This window comes from Scyliorhinus torazame, chromosome 13, assembly GCF_047496885.1.
Source record: "Scyliorhinus torazame isolate Kashiwa2021f chromosome 13, sScyTor2.1, whole genome shotgun sequence".
NCBI classification, from domain to species: Eukaryota; Metazoa; Chordata; class Chondrichthyes; order Carcharhiniformes; family Scyliorhinidae; genus Scyliorhinus; species Scyliorhinus torazame.
This window is the reverse complement of record NC_092719.1, coordinates 206,269,253-206,286,917: the sequence shown is the minus strand read 5'-3', so window position 1 is coordinate 206,286,917 and position 17,665 is coordinate 206,269,253. Positions and strand designations below refer to the sequence as shown.

The 17,665-nt window shown below is 45.4% G+C and overlaps 1 protein-coding gene across 1 annotated transcript in view; it reads right to left on the bottom strand.

The window, feature by feature from the left end:
- Positions 1-4,476: 4,476 nt before the first annotated feature.
- Positions 4,477-17,665, bottom strand: part of brk1 (BRICK1 subunit of SCAR/WAVE actin nucleating complex) — a 29,076-nt gene continuing 15,887 nt past the window's right edge. Inside the window, exons 2-3 of the mRNA XM_072472969.1 lie at positions 7,899-7,981; positions 4,477-5,109 (exon numbers count right to left, since the gene is read on the bottom strand). Coding sequence (XP_072329070.1) covers positions 5,083-5,109; positions 7,899-7,981 — 110 coding nt within the window. The 3' untranslated portion in view covers positions 4,477-5,082. The remainder of the gene's footprint in view (positions 5,110-7,898; positions 7,982-17,665) is intronic.

The following is a 17,665-nucleotide window of genomic DNA, read 5'->3' as shown; positions in this document are numbered from 1 at the left end:
CCAGGAGAAACACTTCCGTTTCTCCAGGCTCCACAGAAATTAAACTTTTAAAACCTTTTCTTACTTTAAAAAAAAAACTGACCCGACTCCTGGTCAAGTCCGAGGACAACTCTGCAAAGCTTATGGAACCTAAATGCTACCCATTTGCTGATCCCAACTATGGTCAGGCACCACCATGGGCAAGAGTACACCAACTCACTGTTGCAGGGTGCCCATGCCTGTTCCAGGAAGGCACCTGTAACATGGGGAAGCAGTGGCGTAGTGGAATTTTCACTGGACTAGTAATTCAGCGACCTAGGGTAATGCTCTGGCGTCCTAGGTTCACCTTGGCAGATGGTGAAATTTGAATTAATTAAAATCTGGCAACGATTGCCGATTGTCGTAAAAACCCACCTGGTTCACTAATGTCCTTCAGGGAAGGAAATCTGCTGCCCAAGAGTACCCAATAATTTTTTTTCCAATCAAGGGGAAATTTAGCGTGGCCAATCTACTTACCCTGCACATCTTTATGGGTTGTGGGGGTGAGACCCACACAGACAGGGGGAGAATGTGCAAACTCCACCCGGACAGTGAGCCGGGTCCTCAGCGCCGTGAGGCAGCAGTGCTAACCACCACCGTGCCACCCTGGAAATCTGCTGCCCTTACCCTGTTTGGCCTACATGTGACTGCAGACCCACACAGCGATGCGGTTGACTCTTAACTGCCCCCCACTGAAATGGTCTAGTAAGCCACTCAGTTCAAGGGCAAATAGGTATGGACAACAAATGCTGGCCCAGCCCAGCGACGTCTTCATCACAAGAACAAATTTTTAAAAACATCTAAAGTCGTCAGCCGACATGCGTTGAGGAAAAATTAAGCCTGAGAGATCACAAACGAAAATTCAAACTTGTGAAGTAGCAACGCTTCACACTGTAGGCGATCGTCATTGGGAGTGAATTTCCTGGAAACACGATTGAAGCTGGGACTCATTTACAAAACAGTCAGATGCTGTAAGAACAAGAGGGCTGAAGGGACTTCTTCATCTGGTGATCTTGCAATGCATGAGCACAGCACATGATATTTGCAGTGTAAAACATTTTTAACACATTATAAATAAAGAGAAACAGCCACAAATCGAACTACAATTTCTGAAACTCATACATTCATGAATTCCCAATGAACTTTTGATTGGTTTGGTTATTTGTGGTTTGTAGGCTGGAGATGGGTTGCCTGTCCAAATGTTATTGGCCTTTAAATTAGGAAATACCACACTTTTCACATTGTTTTCTGTGAGTTTAGCAGCTACTCTGGTTGCCAACTGTGATTAAACGTATTCCTGGAGGATTCATCAGATAGTCTTTTAGAGGACAGAAATTCCTCTTGAATCAAGACCAGCTGTAACTAGCTGCAAATGGGGAATACTGGGCAAGCATTAATCAGTGATTATTAATATTGGAGTATTTTGGGTGCTTTTACTAAATTAAAAATTGTCATGTGAAACTCAGGAAGCATAAATCATGCAAATGTGGATCACAATTTAATTGGGTTCGCTATTCGTTTACAAATGCAAATGAACTAGGTTTGCCCTTCCAATGTACAACTTGGAAAGTTTGCTAATGAAATCAGAGGATATAATGGTTCTTTGCAAAGGAGAAATTGTTAACCAAACATACTAAAATCGATTCAGTTTATGGGAATTGCGTTGATTACAAAATAAGTTTATTTGCATCTACCCATTTTAAACACAGTGATTGTCCATTGCCACGGCATTGGCGCATTGAAAGGATGAATAAAATGGACTGTGGTGCAAAATGGCGACCAGCTGCTTTGTATTGCGATAGGCTGAAGTACGGTTTGTGTCCAAAGCAATTATTAATGCAGCTGGACTAGGGGGTGCTCCTTTGTAACTGTTAGGGTTGCCAACTCTCTAGACTTAGCCTGGAATCTCCAGCAATCGAAGATCAAAGTCCAGGACACTGTTGTGTGCAACCCTGGAGAAACATCATCGTGACTTTGAACATCCCTCTTTATCGGGTATAAAAATACTGAAAATGCGGGCCAGGGCGTGGGGGCTGTTTGGCGGAGAGTCAAATTAGTCCTTTTGCTTTCCAATTGGTGTAGGAAGGCAGCATGTCGCAAGGGTGATGTGTTGGCCGACTAATGGCTGGAGCATGAGTGTAAGTCATGTGATGAATCCTCCAGGAATACATTTAATCACAGTTGGCGACCAGAGTAGCTGCTAAACTCACAGGAAACAGCGTGAAAAATGTGGGTATTTCCTAATTTAAAGACAAGTAACATTCTGACAGGCAATCTATCTCCAGCCGACAAACCACAAATAACCAAGCCAATCAACGGCATAACACAAATTCCACTGGCTATTTCTATAATCCATTGCAGCATTTTAATAATCTTTATTATTGTCACAAGTAGGCTTACATTAACACTGCAATGAAGTTACTGTGAAAAGCCCCCAGTCGCCACAGGATTTCTTCTCAGGACGCATAAGCACCTTTGAGCATTCTCAAACCAACGGGAAAATGAATAGTATTTTTATAGCTCTTTTCCACTAGGCCACCTCATCAATTAACATGTGAAGCAGGAATTCTCGAAAGCAGCCTCGATTCAAGAGACTATTTAAGTAAATTGGGCGAAAGTTCAAAAGGACACCTGCTTCCATTGTCAAATTGCTCTATCGTGAACCTTTTCTTTGTCCTGGTCTTTGTCATAATATCCACGCATGTATATAATGAAGTGCAGACAGGCAGTGATTGACACACACGATGACCAGTAAACACACAGCACAGTGCAGCCAATCACCAGACAGGACACCACCACTATAAAGCCAGAGGGCACTAGGTTTCCCATTCTCTCGGGACCCAGCCACAGAGACAGTCAGAGTCCACGAGCTGGCAAGTGCAAACACCATGCGGTAGCTATTAAGTCTGGTCAGGCTAGTACAAGGTCTCCAGTCAGTTCAGTGTAGTGTCGACCCACAGTTAAATATGTATGTTAGTTCTATCGTTTAATAAAACCGTGTTGGATCTTCTACAGTGTTAGAGGTCTGTTTCTCGCATCGCTGCATCAAGTGGAGTCCACACCGAACCGGCCTACCTAACACATCAGTCTTAAACCCCTATTTCCCTCATTTATTTCCTCAGGCCTGCTGTCTCTCGTTTCCCGGTTCGACAGCAGAAACATTTGCTATTATAACAAATTGCTGAGCGGTAACAAGGCCGCAAGTTACTTTCTATTCAGCGAGAAATCTTATTTATGCAGTTGGAAGAGCATTAGTTGTATATTCGTCTCTCTCTTTCCATAATAGAACACTTCCTGGGTGCATTCTTCACACTGTAGTTTGTATATGCTCTCAAAAGGTCCGGAAGTTTAAAAGTAAACCCAAAAACTGTACTTTGAATATCGTCGGTGTTGGAATTTTCTGTCAGCGGATTGGACCTAGAAATTGACTGCAGAGGCAATGTGAGATGGAGAGCCTGAAAGTGACCCTGCACAACTGCTTACACACTGGTTAGCTCAAGTCAATTACTTACCCAGTTTCCTCCTGAGCTTGTTGCTACTCCACGGTTTAACATATTTCCTAACATCAGTGTACAGTGGTTAAATCTAAACTTCCCCTTTCTGCAGCTAGAGTCTGGACTACCTTGTGGTAACATACAGAGCAAGAGGTCCTGCAAAATTAGTACAGCCAAGAGATGAATTCCCTCCTCGCCACAATATTCCCAGTCTTTCATTCCGTTGTGCTCCGTCCCAATCCCTAGGCTAGCAGCCTGTTGCAAGGCCTGTGCTACCGTTAACTGTTTAGGTCTGCTGGCTAAGTCAAGGGCCAGTGACTTATTTTCTTCCCTGTGGAAATGAATGGAGACTCACCGTACAGCAATATCCCAGGTAATCACAAATAGCTTAGAAATGAACTCAAGTCAGTGTTGCGAGGAACAGGAGAGTTCTCTCGATGACCTGGCCAATATCTATCCCTCAGCCAACACCTAAAAAAAGATTCTGGCTCGTTATCACATTGCTCTTTGTGGGAGCTTGCTGTGCACAAATTGACTACTGCATTTCCTACATTACAACAATTTACTGCGCTTCAAATTGTAAATAGATTCTGAAGCTTTTTGGGGATGTTCAGAAGTTGGGAAAGTAGCTTTATTCATTGTGGAATCATTAGCACTACTGTTTGACTTCCAAATGAAGTGTAGTGAATACAACTTTTTACAAAGGTAGGGGTACAATACTGACTAACCAGTCAGGGTTGGCTACTAAGGCGGGTATAATAAACTACAGCTGTGCAACTGGCCTACTTGCTAAACAAACCTACGTAGTAACAAAACAGGGCATTCTAACGGATTGAGGGGAAAGTGCATTAAGACAGGTTTGGAGGTGCACGAGAACTCTTATTAATGCCATTCTCATCCCCTATCCCAACCTAATTAAATGCTTCAAGTACAATGTACTCCTTTAATGACGCCAAAAAGACGGTTTCATTCCACATATTTATTTTCAATATACAAATGAAGCACACTGGAGCAATGAGAATAAACCACAGAATGATAACATGTGTGTGATACCCAATAGCCCCCAAAACATTGTTGTTAGGTATGTAATGCTAAGAAACACTGTAGTTATTCTCTCATCCAGGAACTAGCTGGATAGCTAGCAGGCTGAACAGTACAAATGGTTAAGACATTATTTCAAGAATAAAATGGAAAGGCAGGACTCCACTTATGTTACATTTCAGTTAGAACACAGTTCTAGAAACCTTTGAGCATTCTCAAATGGGAGTGGGGGGGTTGGGTATGAAATACTTCACCATAAATACAGTTGGCACAATACCCCTTCCCCCACTCAACCCTACCCATTCATTGTTTATTAAGTGCTCCCTCCTTATAAATGTGGGAGTTTACCAAGTTAGTTCTGAATTTGCAGTCCTCATTATTTCAAATTTGCTCATAAAAAGCTTCGAATGATTAGAATTAAGGTAGAAAGGGACAGAAGTTTGATGGCTTGACTTGGTGATGGTTGTTGTTCATCACTAACATGATTACATCAAGTCCATACTCCAAGCAGTTCTTGGGATGCATTTGTTTAAGTCAGGGTCTCCCCCTTGGTTACCTACAAAACAAAACCAAGAGAGTATACCATTAGCGGCAAGTCCTCCTCACAAACAAGATCACTTAACTGCTTAAGCTGCCCCCAGTTCATTCAGGGACTCTCCATATCACACCCAAAGTATGATCATGAAGGTGAAGTAGGTAAAACCTTCACGTGGAGTAGGGGTGGAGAAAACCAAAAAAAAAAAGTCAGAACTGAAAAAGCCACAGAGCCAATCGTCTTATTCTGTCAATGCAACAATAAAAAAAATCACATAGAAAAATTATTACTTCCCTACAGAATAGCATTCCTGCCACTGGGTTCACATTATTGCAACACCTACATGTCAGACCCTGTTACACCACTCATGCTGCTTGGGTAGTTGAGGAGCTGTGTGGCACACAATCCATTTACCATAGAAGCCTTTACCTTTTGTTTTGGCAGTGGGGGTTTTCTGGGGCTTGGGGCAGCAGCCAATAGTGCACACTTTTCCTGTGTTTATACACTGAAATAGAAACAGCTTCGGTCGAGACAAGCTTCGGAAGTACCTGTTGCGTCCTCCAGGTGCAAGGGTCTCATCCAAGAGCCTTTTGAGCACTGGGCGTCCATAAATGGTCAACATCCTGACTGTAAAATGATCACTGTTGGAGGTTCGGCAAATCTGGACCATTTGAAGTATTAGATGGAGAAATGAGCTAAGGAATAGCATGTTCCTTAATGGGCGGCACGGTGACACAGTGATTAGCACTGCTGCCTCACAGCGCCAGGGATCCGGATTAAATTCCAGCTTGGGTGACTGTGTGGAGTTTGCGTTTCCTCCCAGTGTCGACGTGGATTTCCCCCGGGTGCTCTGGTTTCCTCCCACAGCCGAAAGATGTGCAGGTGAGGTGGACTGGCCATGCTAAATTGCCCCTTATTGTCCAGGAATGTACAGGTTAGGTTATGGGGCTAGGTTGGGGGAATGGCCCCAAGTAGGGTGCTCTTTCAGAGGGTCGGTGCAGACTTGATGGGCAGAATGGCCTCTTTCTGCACTGCAGGGCTTCTATTATAAAGCAGTGAGTGGATAGGTCCAAAAATGTAATATTGAACCTCAAGTGCACAGAACGTTAAAACAGGTGAAAGTTACACTTACCTATAAAGTGAAAAGTTTAAAATGTGCCACAATATCTCTCAAACTTTAAATTTGCAAGTCTATAGTTCTTGAGTAAACCTTTACTACGATTAGCCAATTACTCCATCATCAATATAACTTTTAACAAGCAGGATAGGTGAACTAAATGCACTTTTCCTGTTGGGCAAGTCCTACGTTGGACAGTACATTATCAGCAGGATATCACTCAACAATTTGTCAGAATAAAGTGCACTAATATTGTATAACTAGGCTCATGAAATTGGCCCTGTTTCACATACTCCGTGTCAAGTGGCAATCACGTTTCCAGGCTGTTAAAGCGAGCTTGAAGCTGAGCATTTACCGGCAGTGATGCTCTTTGAAATGAAATGCTTTCACTTCTGGGATTGGAGTTTGAGACTGACTCAGGCTGCAGAGTTGAAAGGCTCTTCAGTCTGTTGGGAGATCAGGGAGCCTTTGTGAAATGAGGTCTGAGCAGCTGTTAGTGGGAATGCATAAAGCTGTCCTGTCGGAGGCTGACAGGGGGTAACCAGCACAGGAAATGGAGAATTCCACACGGTGCAGGAGAGACGTTCTTTGGAGGGCGGAATCAAGACACATAGCTGGGGCTCCAGATGCTGTACTTTATCTGAAAGCGTTCTGACGCTGATGCCGGCTGTCTATATGAAAGGTTTCATTTCAGAGTCCAAGTTTCAAGGAAAAACTGGTTAGAAGATTCACAAGGGCTAGACAGGATAGATACTCGGGCTGTTGTCAGTGGCCGGAGAATCTAGAATTGAGGACGGGACGGGGGTACATGGGACATAGCCACAGGATCAGGAGTCATGAATGAAAAAATGAAAATGAAAATCGCTTATTGTCACAAGTAGGCTTCATTGTGAAAAGCCCCTAGTCGCCACATTTCGGCGCCTGTTCGGGGAGGCTGGTACGGGAATTGAACCGTGCTGCTGGCCTGCCTTGGTCTGCTTTAAAAGCCAGCTATTTAGCCCAGTGTGCTAAACCAGCCCCTGATCCATTTCAGATAGAGATGGGGAGAATTATTTCTTACCCCCACCGAGGGTTGTGAATCTTTGGAATTCCCCAGTCCAGAGGGCTTTAGCTGGTCAGTCATTGAATATATTCAAAGCAAAGATAAATTAGTTTTTGGACTCTTTAGGGAATCAGGAAATTGGGGACCAGGTGGGAAAGTGAAGTTGAGTTTGGAGATCAGCCATGATCTTATTGAATGTTCCAGTGGGCTCAAAAGGGCCACAGAGCATCCTGCTATTTCTTAGGTTAAGAGTTTTTTTAAAAAGGTAAAATGAATTACAAACTTGTATGGAATTATACTGAATCACAAACTCCATATCCTGAATTCCTTAACACATCATGATGAAATGTCCACAGCATCATAAGAGTCATCGAGGTTTACAGCATGGAAACAGGCCCTTCGGCCCAACCTGTCCATGCTGCCCAGTTTTTTTACCACTAAGCTAGTCCCAATTGCCCAGCTGCACACAAATGTCCTTGGTTTATCAGAACAGATTTCACCCAACCACAGATACCCGACTGGTGAAATTGAGGGGAGGGGGAAAAGAGAAAAACTGCTGAAAGCTGTAATTAACCAAAGAATTCAGTATTTTCTCACAATATAATTTTATAATTTTCCAATCCACAATAAATTCAACCGGGTCCCTCTTACCCTTGCTTCGATGTATTCAATCCTCCGTTCTAGTGCTGTCAGTTTTTCATTCAGTGTAGCTAGCCGGGAACGGCAGGACATGTCTGCAAAAAAAAAAAAAAAAAAAAAGAAAATGCCACACTTTACCTTTCAGTGGACATGTAGTATTCCTTTTGACAGCACAAGGCTGTGAATTAACACCAACCCTAACCCCCAAGTTGACTGTATTTTGTGCCAGATACATAGGCAATACTGCAGCAAAGGCGTTGGATACTTTAAAGCAAATGGGCAAGAGGTTTCAGTACGAGGAAGCAAAGATTTCTGGTGCCTTTCACAATGTTAGGATGAGACAAAGCATTTACAGCAAATCCAATACTTCTGAAGTATAGCTGCTGTAGTAATAACAGAAACATGCAAAGCCATTTGCATTCAGCAAGCTCCCAGAAACAAGATGATAACGACTAGCTCATTTGTGTTAAAGATATTGGTTGAGGAAAAGCTATTGGCTACAGCACCATGGAGAACTGCTCTAATCTTGTATGAAATACGACCGTGGGACCTTTTGCATCCCACTGACAGTAACGTCCTCTCCAATTTCTTTTAGGGTGTGATCTACCGGCCGTGCCTCACCAAAATCAGGACAGGCCACCGCCAGGTTACCCGATGGCCATTTCGCCTCACGAGTTCTAACCAGCCATTGGTCTTGCACTTGAGTTTAAAAACTCGCTTAGCCGCGCTAACACCGGATGGAGCGGCCACCCAGCGGCCACTCGAGGAGACCGCCGAATAATACCGGTCACCGTGCCTGCACTTGGAGGCGGGGGAGGGGATTCTCCCACGCAATCGGAGGCCCCGGCTACTCTGGCGCCTCCCAGGCACTGCCACCTGGGCACCCTGGCATTGCCACTCCGGATGTTCCACTCTGGCATTGCTAGAGTGCCAAGGTGGCACTGCCAAGCAGGGGTACTGTCAGGGTAGCAGTGTCAAGATGCCAAGCTGGCATTCCACCCACACCGGGGATCGGACCTAGGGTTGCCCTGCCGGTATATAGTGGGGCTCGAAGACCCCACTCCTAACAGATGAGTTGGGACATTGGGGAGGGGTTCGGAAGGGGGGGGGGGGGCGTCACAGTGTCGAGAGAGATCTTAATAATACCGTCCCAATCTCTTCCTGCACAAAGGAGCTCAGAGTAGGGGGAGGGGGTTCCCACCGGGGCCAGAGTGCCATTAGATAGCGGGGTAGCGCCGGGAACGACCCTACTAATCCCGTCTAAAACGGATCAGATTTCTTTTTGGTTAGATCGAGCCGTTAAATTAAAGAGGGCGGGCGATTTGGTTAAGTGAATGGCCCCTTTAAACTTGTGCGCGCATGACCCCCGCTGGGACCTTCGGGTTGCTGCACGGCCGCACTACTCAGAGAAGGCATTGTCCGAGGGGGCAGGAGCGGCCTCAGTTCGGCAACTCGCCCACAAGGCAGGTCCACTGACAGTGAACAAAGAGAATCCAGCAAGTTTATTTTGTGCCGCAATTCTAATTGCGAAACCAGCACTAGTTCTGGAGCACTGTAAAAACAGCTAGAGGCCAGTGAGTACAGAAATACAGCTTGTTTAAATACACTGCAGCTCCCCTCCCAGGCTCATTGCACACACTACTGTGACTGTGTGTGCGCATGTTACAAGGCAGGCAAAACATGCAGCATAGGTTACTAAAACGTTTGCACATTAATAATCAGTAATGTGGTTTGAATTTCAGTTAAATGCAGTGATGAGTGTATAAAATCTTCATGCAATGTTCACCTGCACAGTGAAAGAACGAAGACTGGGTGGCGGGGAAGATAATTTGAGATGAAGAATATCACATTTTAAGCTGCATGGCACAGTTCCCGCAGTTATGACTCTTCTTACTGAGTATTGGTGCTGATGTACTAAATATACTTTGTATGAACACTGGCTGTTGCTGTCAAGGAGAACTGTAAGAGCAGATACCAGAATCTCCATTCAGGAATATGGGGGGGGGGGGAATCCCTTGGATGATTCATGTGCATCCTTAGCATTCTCGTGGCTGGTTGCATAGCAACATGTGCCTATAAAGTACCAATTAAGATGACTCGAGCATCAAAAGTGGCCACTTTTTCCAAATGGGCACAAATAATAAACTGCAAATCGTAAGTAAAAGGAAACTTATTAAAGTACAATTTGTTCCTCGTGTTAGCGCAGCACGGTAGCATAGTGGTTCGCACAATTGCTTCACAGCTCCAGGGTCCCAGGTTCGATTCCCGGGTTGGGTCACTGTCTGTGCAGAATCTGCATGTTCTCCCCGTGTCTGCGTGGGTTTCGTCCGGGTGCTCCGGTTTCCTCCCACAGTCCAAAGATGTACAGATTAGGTGGATTGACCATGCTAAATTGCCCTTAGTGTCCAAAATTGCCTTGTGTTGGGTGGGGTTACTGGGTTATGGGGATTGGGTGGAAGTGTGGGGTTGGGAAGGGTGCTCTTTCCAAGAGCCAGTGCAGACTCGATGGGCCGAATGACCTCCTTCTGCACTGTAAATTCTATGAAATTAGCAATGCACTCAACTCCTCCGCTGCCCCCACCCATCCCCCAGTTGCATTAATCAAGCTTTCCCCAGGCACTGTGTATCCCCTTATCCAGGGACAGCGAGAGACAGACACAAACACACAGCTGTGGGAGAGGGGTAGGCAGTCGAGCCAAAGGAGACCTCTCAGCTGCTTGCTGCTGGACAGCGCAGCCACAGCGGCATAGTCCAGGGTGGGAATTTATGATCGTGTCGACCACAGAGGCGGGGACGTAAAATGCAGCGAGCCGTTCAAAACTCCATTGACTTCGGCGGGAACGGAAGATCAGGCCGGCCTTTCCATGCAAAATTGAAAGACAGAAAAATAAATGTTTGCATTTCATTCAGAAGTCTGGAACACAGGGCGGCACTGTGGCACAGTGGTTAGCACTGCCAGCTCATGGCGCCGAGGACCTGCGTTCGGTCCCAGCCCCGGGTCACTGTCCATGTGTAGTTTGCACCTGCTCTCCGTATCAGAGTGTGTCTCACCCCACGACCCAAAGATGTGCAGGGTCGGTGGATTGGCCACGCTAAGTTGCCCCTTAATTGAAAAACTCTGGTACTGTTTAATAACAGTTCAATCTTCATGCCACTCCCCCCCATCCTTTGAAAGTACCAGAATAATCCATTCATCTTGATCATTTAATGATACACCCTTTTCATAGTTTGAGATTCCTTTAACCAGCAACCGAGCCTGTGAACAAAATGTAGCCAATACACCGCTGGCTGGTCTGCATCTGAGTTTAGCAACATTCGCTTCATCCCTCTGAACGCTGTTCACTGTTCAACCTCAAGGGACCAGAAACATGAACATTTAAAATGGAAAAATAAATTCCAATGGGAGTTCCTGAGACCAGGGTTCGATCCCGTTGAATGTTAAATCTATCTGTTCGCTTTCTAGAAAGCAACCAATCTGTTCTTTACCTCCGGCAACTTTATGTTTTTGATTCAGATTGCGAACGTTGGTATTTTTTCTAATCTTAACTGTGCTCTAGAAAGTCACTCTGTGCAATCAGGCACATGAATCTGTTCACCATGACCTTTCATTTCCCTTCTAACCGTCTGAATCCGCAGCACATGGCAGTGCTATCTAAAGCCACTGTACAGTAAATTATTTTTATTCCAATCCATCTTGCCCCTCCGTGTCTCTGTAACCCTCTCCAATCCTCCACACCTCCAAAATCTCTGTGCTCTTCCAATTGTAGATTCCTACTCAGCCTGGTTTTCATTATTCTGCCATCGGTGGCCGTTCTTCAGCTGCCTGGGTCCCCAAGCTCAGGAATTCTCTCCCTAAATCCCTCCTTAAAGACACCCCTTAATAAACCTCTCTTTGACCAGGCTCTGCTTATCTCAATCTCTTGTTTTGTGGCTCAGAGACAAATTTTGATTGATAATCTTCTGTGAAGCACTTACTCTGTTCACGGCACAATATAAATGCAAATTGTTTCATGGGCTTATTACATTTAGCAGATTCAGATTCCTCATTCCTTGCTCTAACCAAGTCTCTAATTTTGTGAAATCAAATAAGAGTTTTATGTTAACCCATGCACAGCAATAGGAATCTCTCATTAAAATTAAACTTGCGAAAACATGTTCTTGGGAGAGAGGTTTGCCATTGTCAAAGGCTCTTTTAGTGTATATTATTTAGAAAACTTTCCTCACTGTATTAATTTGCTGTCTTTAAATTTATGCATGTTTTTCTTACAATAAGCTATACATTTGTGTTCAGCAACATAATCAATCAAAACCCATCCGCAAATCTCTAACCGTAACCTATTATTAACCTAGAGGCAGCACAAAGGCACAGTGGTTAGCACTGCTGCATCACAGATCCAGGGGGGTCCCAGGTTCGATCCTGGCTCTGGGTCACTGTCTGTGTGGAGTTTGCACATTCTCCCAGTGTCTGCGAGGGCCTTACCTCCACAACCCAAGGGATGAAATTACACTGGAACGCCGGTCCAAATAATGCTAAACTCTGTGTGAAGATGACATTTAGTCTGGTCTCCCTCCAGGAAAGAACCACAGAGAGGTGACTTTTAAACTTTGTTTCAATTTTTGACCTTATTTCTTCTCACCGAGTTCTCTTGGAGAACACTCTTGCTTGAAAGGCTGTGGGCAATTAAGAGTTTGGAAGGCAGAGGGCGATAGATTTTTGTCAGGCGAAGAAGGTATCAAGGAACATGGAGCAAAGGCAGGGAATTGCAGTTGATTGGTAGACCAGCTATGATTTAACAGCCAGGTTTGAAGGGCCTACTCGCGTTCCTACTCCCAGAACAAGCTGTGACCAGTTGCATTTTTAAAAATTCTTGCATGGGATGCGGATGGGGACATCATTTGCTGGGCCAACAATTCATTACCCATTGTGAATTGCCCTCAAGAAGAGTTGACTGCTGCGCATCCCCTGGTAAGCTTTGGATTTCCTGGGGGTGGCATGTGGTGCAGTGGTTAGCACTGGGACTGCAGCGCTGAGGACCCGGGTTTGAATCCCGGCCCTGGGTCACTGTCCGTGTGGAGTTTGCACATTCTCACCATGTCGGTGTGGGTTTCACCCCCACCACCCAAAGATGTGCAGGGTAGGTGGATTGGACACGGTAAATTGCCCCTTAATTGGGAAAAAAAAAATTTTGATACTCAATTTTTTTTTTTTTTTTTTTAAAAAGCTTTGGATTTGCTTTGTGCGCAGTTACTGGGGAAACAAAATTAAGTTTCTTAAAAAGAAACTCCTCTAACTCCGTGAACTTGGTACAATATTTAGTAAAGCCACCTGGAAAGTTGTCACACTGAATGCTCATTTAGACTGCATTAGCTGATCTTAGTTAGGGCACGGAAAGGGGGAAGAGGCATGCAGCTTGATATGTCAAGTAAATCAGAGCCTGTAGAATAATAGGGCAAGTAAATCAACCTCTGGGACATATACACAGATGGGGCACGATTAGCATACGTTTGCAGAGATAGTGGCAGAGTAGTAATATCACTGGACCAGGCATCCACAGGCCCAGGCTAATTTTCTGGGGACACCATGGCAACTGGTGGAAATTAAATTCAATTAAGAAATCTGGAATTCAAAACCAGTCCTGGGGGTGGTTGATGCAAGCACGGAATTGCAATGTTTCCGTGGACTCTGGTGCTACTCAGTTTAATCCTCTCACGTGTTTACATGGCCCATACTTACCCAATCTGGGAGTGAATGCTCCATATTATGTCCGCTGGAAGATTTCTGGCTGAGCGTTGGTGACAAAATGCCGAAGAAAATCATCGACAAAAGAGAGCAGCCAGAAGCAGCTGGGTAGAGCCGGCTCTGCCTAGTGGCGGATTGGTCCTCAATGGGCTCTCGAAGGTAATACAGCTGATGACTGCTCATATTGTTAAAGTCATTGACGATAAACTTGGCTTGCTGGCACAGAATATCAGTGCTCATGAGATTGAACCGCAGAATACTAAGAGGCTCGATGAAACAATAGGAGAGAATCCGGACTGTTGAAACTGGAACTTCCTCAGTTGAGGCCCGCTTGCAATCCTTGGAAAATCAGCCACGTGGTAGGTCAGCGGAGAGTAAGATTAAATGATCTGGGAGCTGGCTGCCACGTTTTCTTAAACTGGATACGAAAGCTGGGCGTATCAAATTAGAAAAGGCTCATCGTACCTTGTCTTTGAGGCCTAGGGGCAATCAGCGTCCCCATGATTATTCATTTTCATAACTTCGGAGATTGCCAAAGAGTACTGGAAGCGATAAGGCCTGGTGGGACCTTGCTCTCTGAGGGGCAACAGTCTCTTTCTTTTTGATGAAGGCGGTTGGAGTGAATTATGCCCTGCTTGATCCCGCTGCACCGACAGTGGTATCCGACAGCTCCATGAAGACATTCATCAGTCCTGCTAATGTCCTGGCTTTTGTGAACTCCGTGGAAAGCAATAATTTGGAGTAACAATCTGCAGTCCACTGTAAAACACGGACTCTATCCCTCGTTATTATACTTCCTGCCTGATCTTATGTTGCTATATATCGTGTTAACAGGGATGTGTTGGCAATCAAGCTCTGTAATGAATGTTTTATCCTCAAGAATCACAGGGACTTCCATTTATCTTGGGTGACAGTGGTTAGTACTGCTACCGCACAGCAGCAGGAACCTGGGTTCAATTCTGGCCTTGGGTCATTGTCTGTGTGAGATTTGCACTTTCAACGTGTCTGCGTGGGTTTCCTCCAGGTGCTCCAGTTTCCTCCCAAAGATGTACAGGTTAGGTGAGGTTATGGGGTTGCAAGGGATTGGGCGGGGGCTTAGGTAGGGGCGGTGCAGACACGATGGGCCGAATGGCCTCCTTCTGAACTGTAGGGATTCTATGATGATCTTGAATGAAACACCCTTCAGCATGCTCCTTCCTAGTTAAGGGGTGTTATAGTACGAGAGCTGTGTGATAGATATCCACCTTTTCTTCTTCTTATCCAGACGTTTGTTTATGGTGGTAGACTATGTTTTATGGTCTGATTGTAGACTATGTTTTAAGGTCTTCTTGCGTTAATAATGATAAATATTACCAGCAGTACTGCTGGAAAAGGATAGGGTGCGCATGAGTGGCTTATGTCCTAATGGGTGGGATCAGAATTAAAGAAGGCATTCAGTACCCATTCCTATTCTGGCATATCTCATCTCCTCTCTTGAGTGCCATGACGGAAAGGTCGTAGGTATAGCTCTACAGGTCCTCAGACGCGTTGGGGAATGTCACTTTAGAACTAATGTTGTCGCGAATGTTCTGTGTTTTTTTTTCCTTTTTGGGTTAAAGAATTATTAACTGGCTCCAGCAATGGTTCAGACAAGTCTCCTTTCTGAGAAGAAGACATTATAATGTGTTACTGGTACCTCCCCCGTCTCCAGTGGAGGCATGTTTATATACACCCCTGAACGGGACACGTAAATCTGATCCTATATTTTCTTTGGCTGATTGAGCAATGGCAGTAACTACTTTGAAAATTTACTCCTGGAATGTGCAGGGAGTATATCATCCTATTAAGAGTAAAACAGGTCTTCTCTTTCCTTAAAAAGAGAAAATTGACATTGTTTTTTGCAACAAAGCTCTCATTTAGATAACAAGGAGTACTTAAAGTTGAAGCAGGACTAGGTGGGGCAAGTGTTTCCTGTTTCGTTCTCGACCAGTAGCCGGGACGTCGCAGTGTTAGTTAATAAAATGTGAGGACTGTATGAAGGACAAGGGAAGTAGGTAAGCGATTGTCAAGGGACATTTATATGGGGAATTTGTCTCGATGCCACCAAATTTTGTTACTAAAGTCTTCACGGATTCTGATTTGGTGTCGGTTAATTCCTTTATAGGTGGGAATTCAACAGTCACCGTATCCCCTTGGTGGACAAATTCCCAATAATCAGAAATCCCCCCCACCCAACAGGCAAGGGTGCTAGCATCGGTCTGCGAGGAGGTGGGGCATTTGAGTGTGTGGAGAACACTGCATCCTACTGATAAAGAGTTCACTTTCTTTTCTGCTCCCCATCAATAACATATGAGAATCGACTATTTCTTCACGCCAAAACTCAGTCAATTCCCTCTGATGTTAAGCCACTCTTATCCTGTGGGAAACCTAATGCTTTTTCTAAAGCGGTGGGGGGCATGCTAGTCATTTCTTATACGGCCAACAAAAGGCATAAAGTGCTGGAGCGACAGTACTGGCTGGAAGTAAAATTGGCTGAAACAGAGAGGGAGTTCGGCAGGAATCCTTAACTGCGATTCATCCTGGGGTGGTTTGGTTTTGGGCCAAAATTTATTTCATGGCTTAGGCTTTTGTACATGGCCCCCACAGCGAGTGTGCTAACTAATGCCCTGAGCTAGAGTTATTTCCAACTGAACAGGGTTACAAGGCAGGGTGTCCGCCGTCTCCGCTATTGTTTGCCTGAGCAATTAAGCCGCTGGCCATTGCTCGGAGGTCGTTGACCGGGTGGAGGGGGAGGAAGCATAGGGTATCTTTATATGCAGACAATTTGTTACTACAGGTCACGGACCCACTCTCCCACATGGGGGAGGTAATGGAGTTGCTCAGGAAGTTTGGCTCCTTTTCGGGGGTACAAGCTGAATCTGGGCAAGAGTGAATATTTTTCGGTGTCCCCCACCCCACCCACCGGGGAGGGGAGCTGATCTGGGGAGGCTGCGGTTTTTTCCGGCCAAGGCTAGCTTTCGGTACCTAGGAATCCGGGTGGCCCATGATTAGTCTGGTGAAGGGCGTAAAGGCCAATTTGAAAAGGTGGGGTACCTCCCTCTGACCTTAGCAGGAAGGGTACAGACAGGTGAAGGGCGTAAAGGCCAATTTGAAAAGGTGGGGTGCCCTCCCTCTGACCTTAGCAGGAAGGGTACAGACAGTGAAGATGGATATTCTCCAGGAGGTTGTTTTTGTTCCAGTGTCTCCCAGTCTTTCTCCCCAATTCTTTCTTTTGCCGGGTTAATAAATCGATGTCTACTTTTGTTTGGGCTGGTAAGACTCCTTGGGTTCGTAGGACATTTTTGCAAAGGGATAGGCAGTCGGAGGGGTTTGGCACTATCCAATCTGTTGTTCCACTGCTGAGCGGCAAATATCGGTAAAATGTGGGGCTGGTTCGAGCATCTGGACTATATATGGGGGCAGATGGAGGAGGTTTTGTGCACTGGATAGAGTCTTAGGGCACTGGTCATTGTGCCACTCCACTTTTCCCCTGCTAGATTCTCTTTGAGCCTGGTGGCGATAGCCACTTCTGAGAGTTTGGAATCAGTTTAGGCAGCATTTTAAACTGGGCTCTATGTCACTGCTGGTTCTAGGTTTGTGCATTCTGGCTTAGATTCATTGTTAAGGGCATGGGGGAGGGAGGGGGTGGAGAGGTTGAGGTACATGTTTCTGAAAGGTAGGTTCGCCGGTCTGGATAAGTCATCAGAGAAGTTCCAGCTCCTGAGAGGGAACGTATTCAGGTGAGTGCTTTTTTACGCAAGGAACTTCCTTCATTTCCCTTGGTACTGTCGTCTTCGCTTACGGACAGGGTCCTGTCCTTGAACGGGTTAGGGGAGGGTTAGAAGAGGTAGAGAGGATGTGCGAGGCTGAGCTGGGTTTGATCTTTGAGGGGCGTGTGTGGAGTGAGGCTTTTCACAGGGTCAACTTCACCTCATGTGAGATTGTGCCTGATTCAGTCCAAGGTGGTGCACAGGGCACACCTGACCAGGGCGCGTATGAATGGATTCTTCTCGGGGTTGGA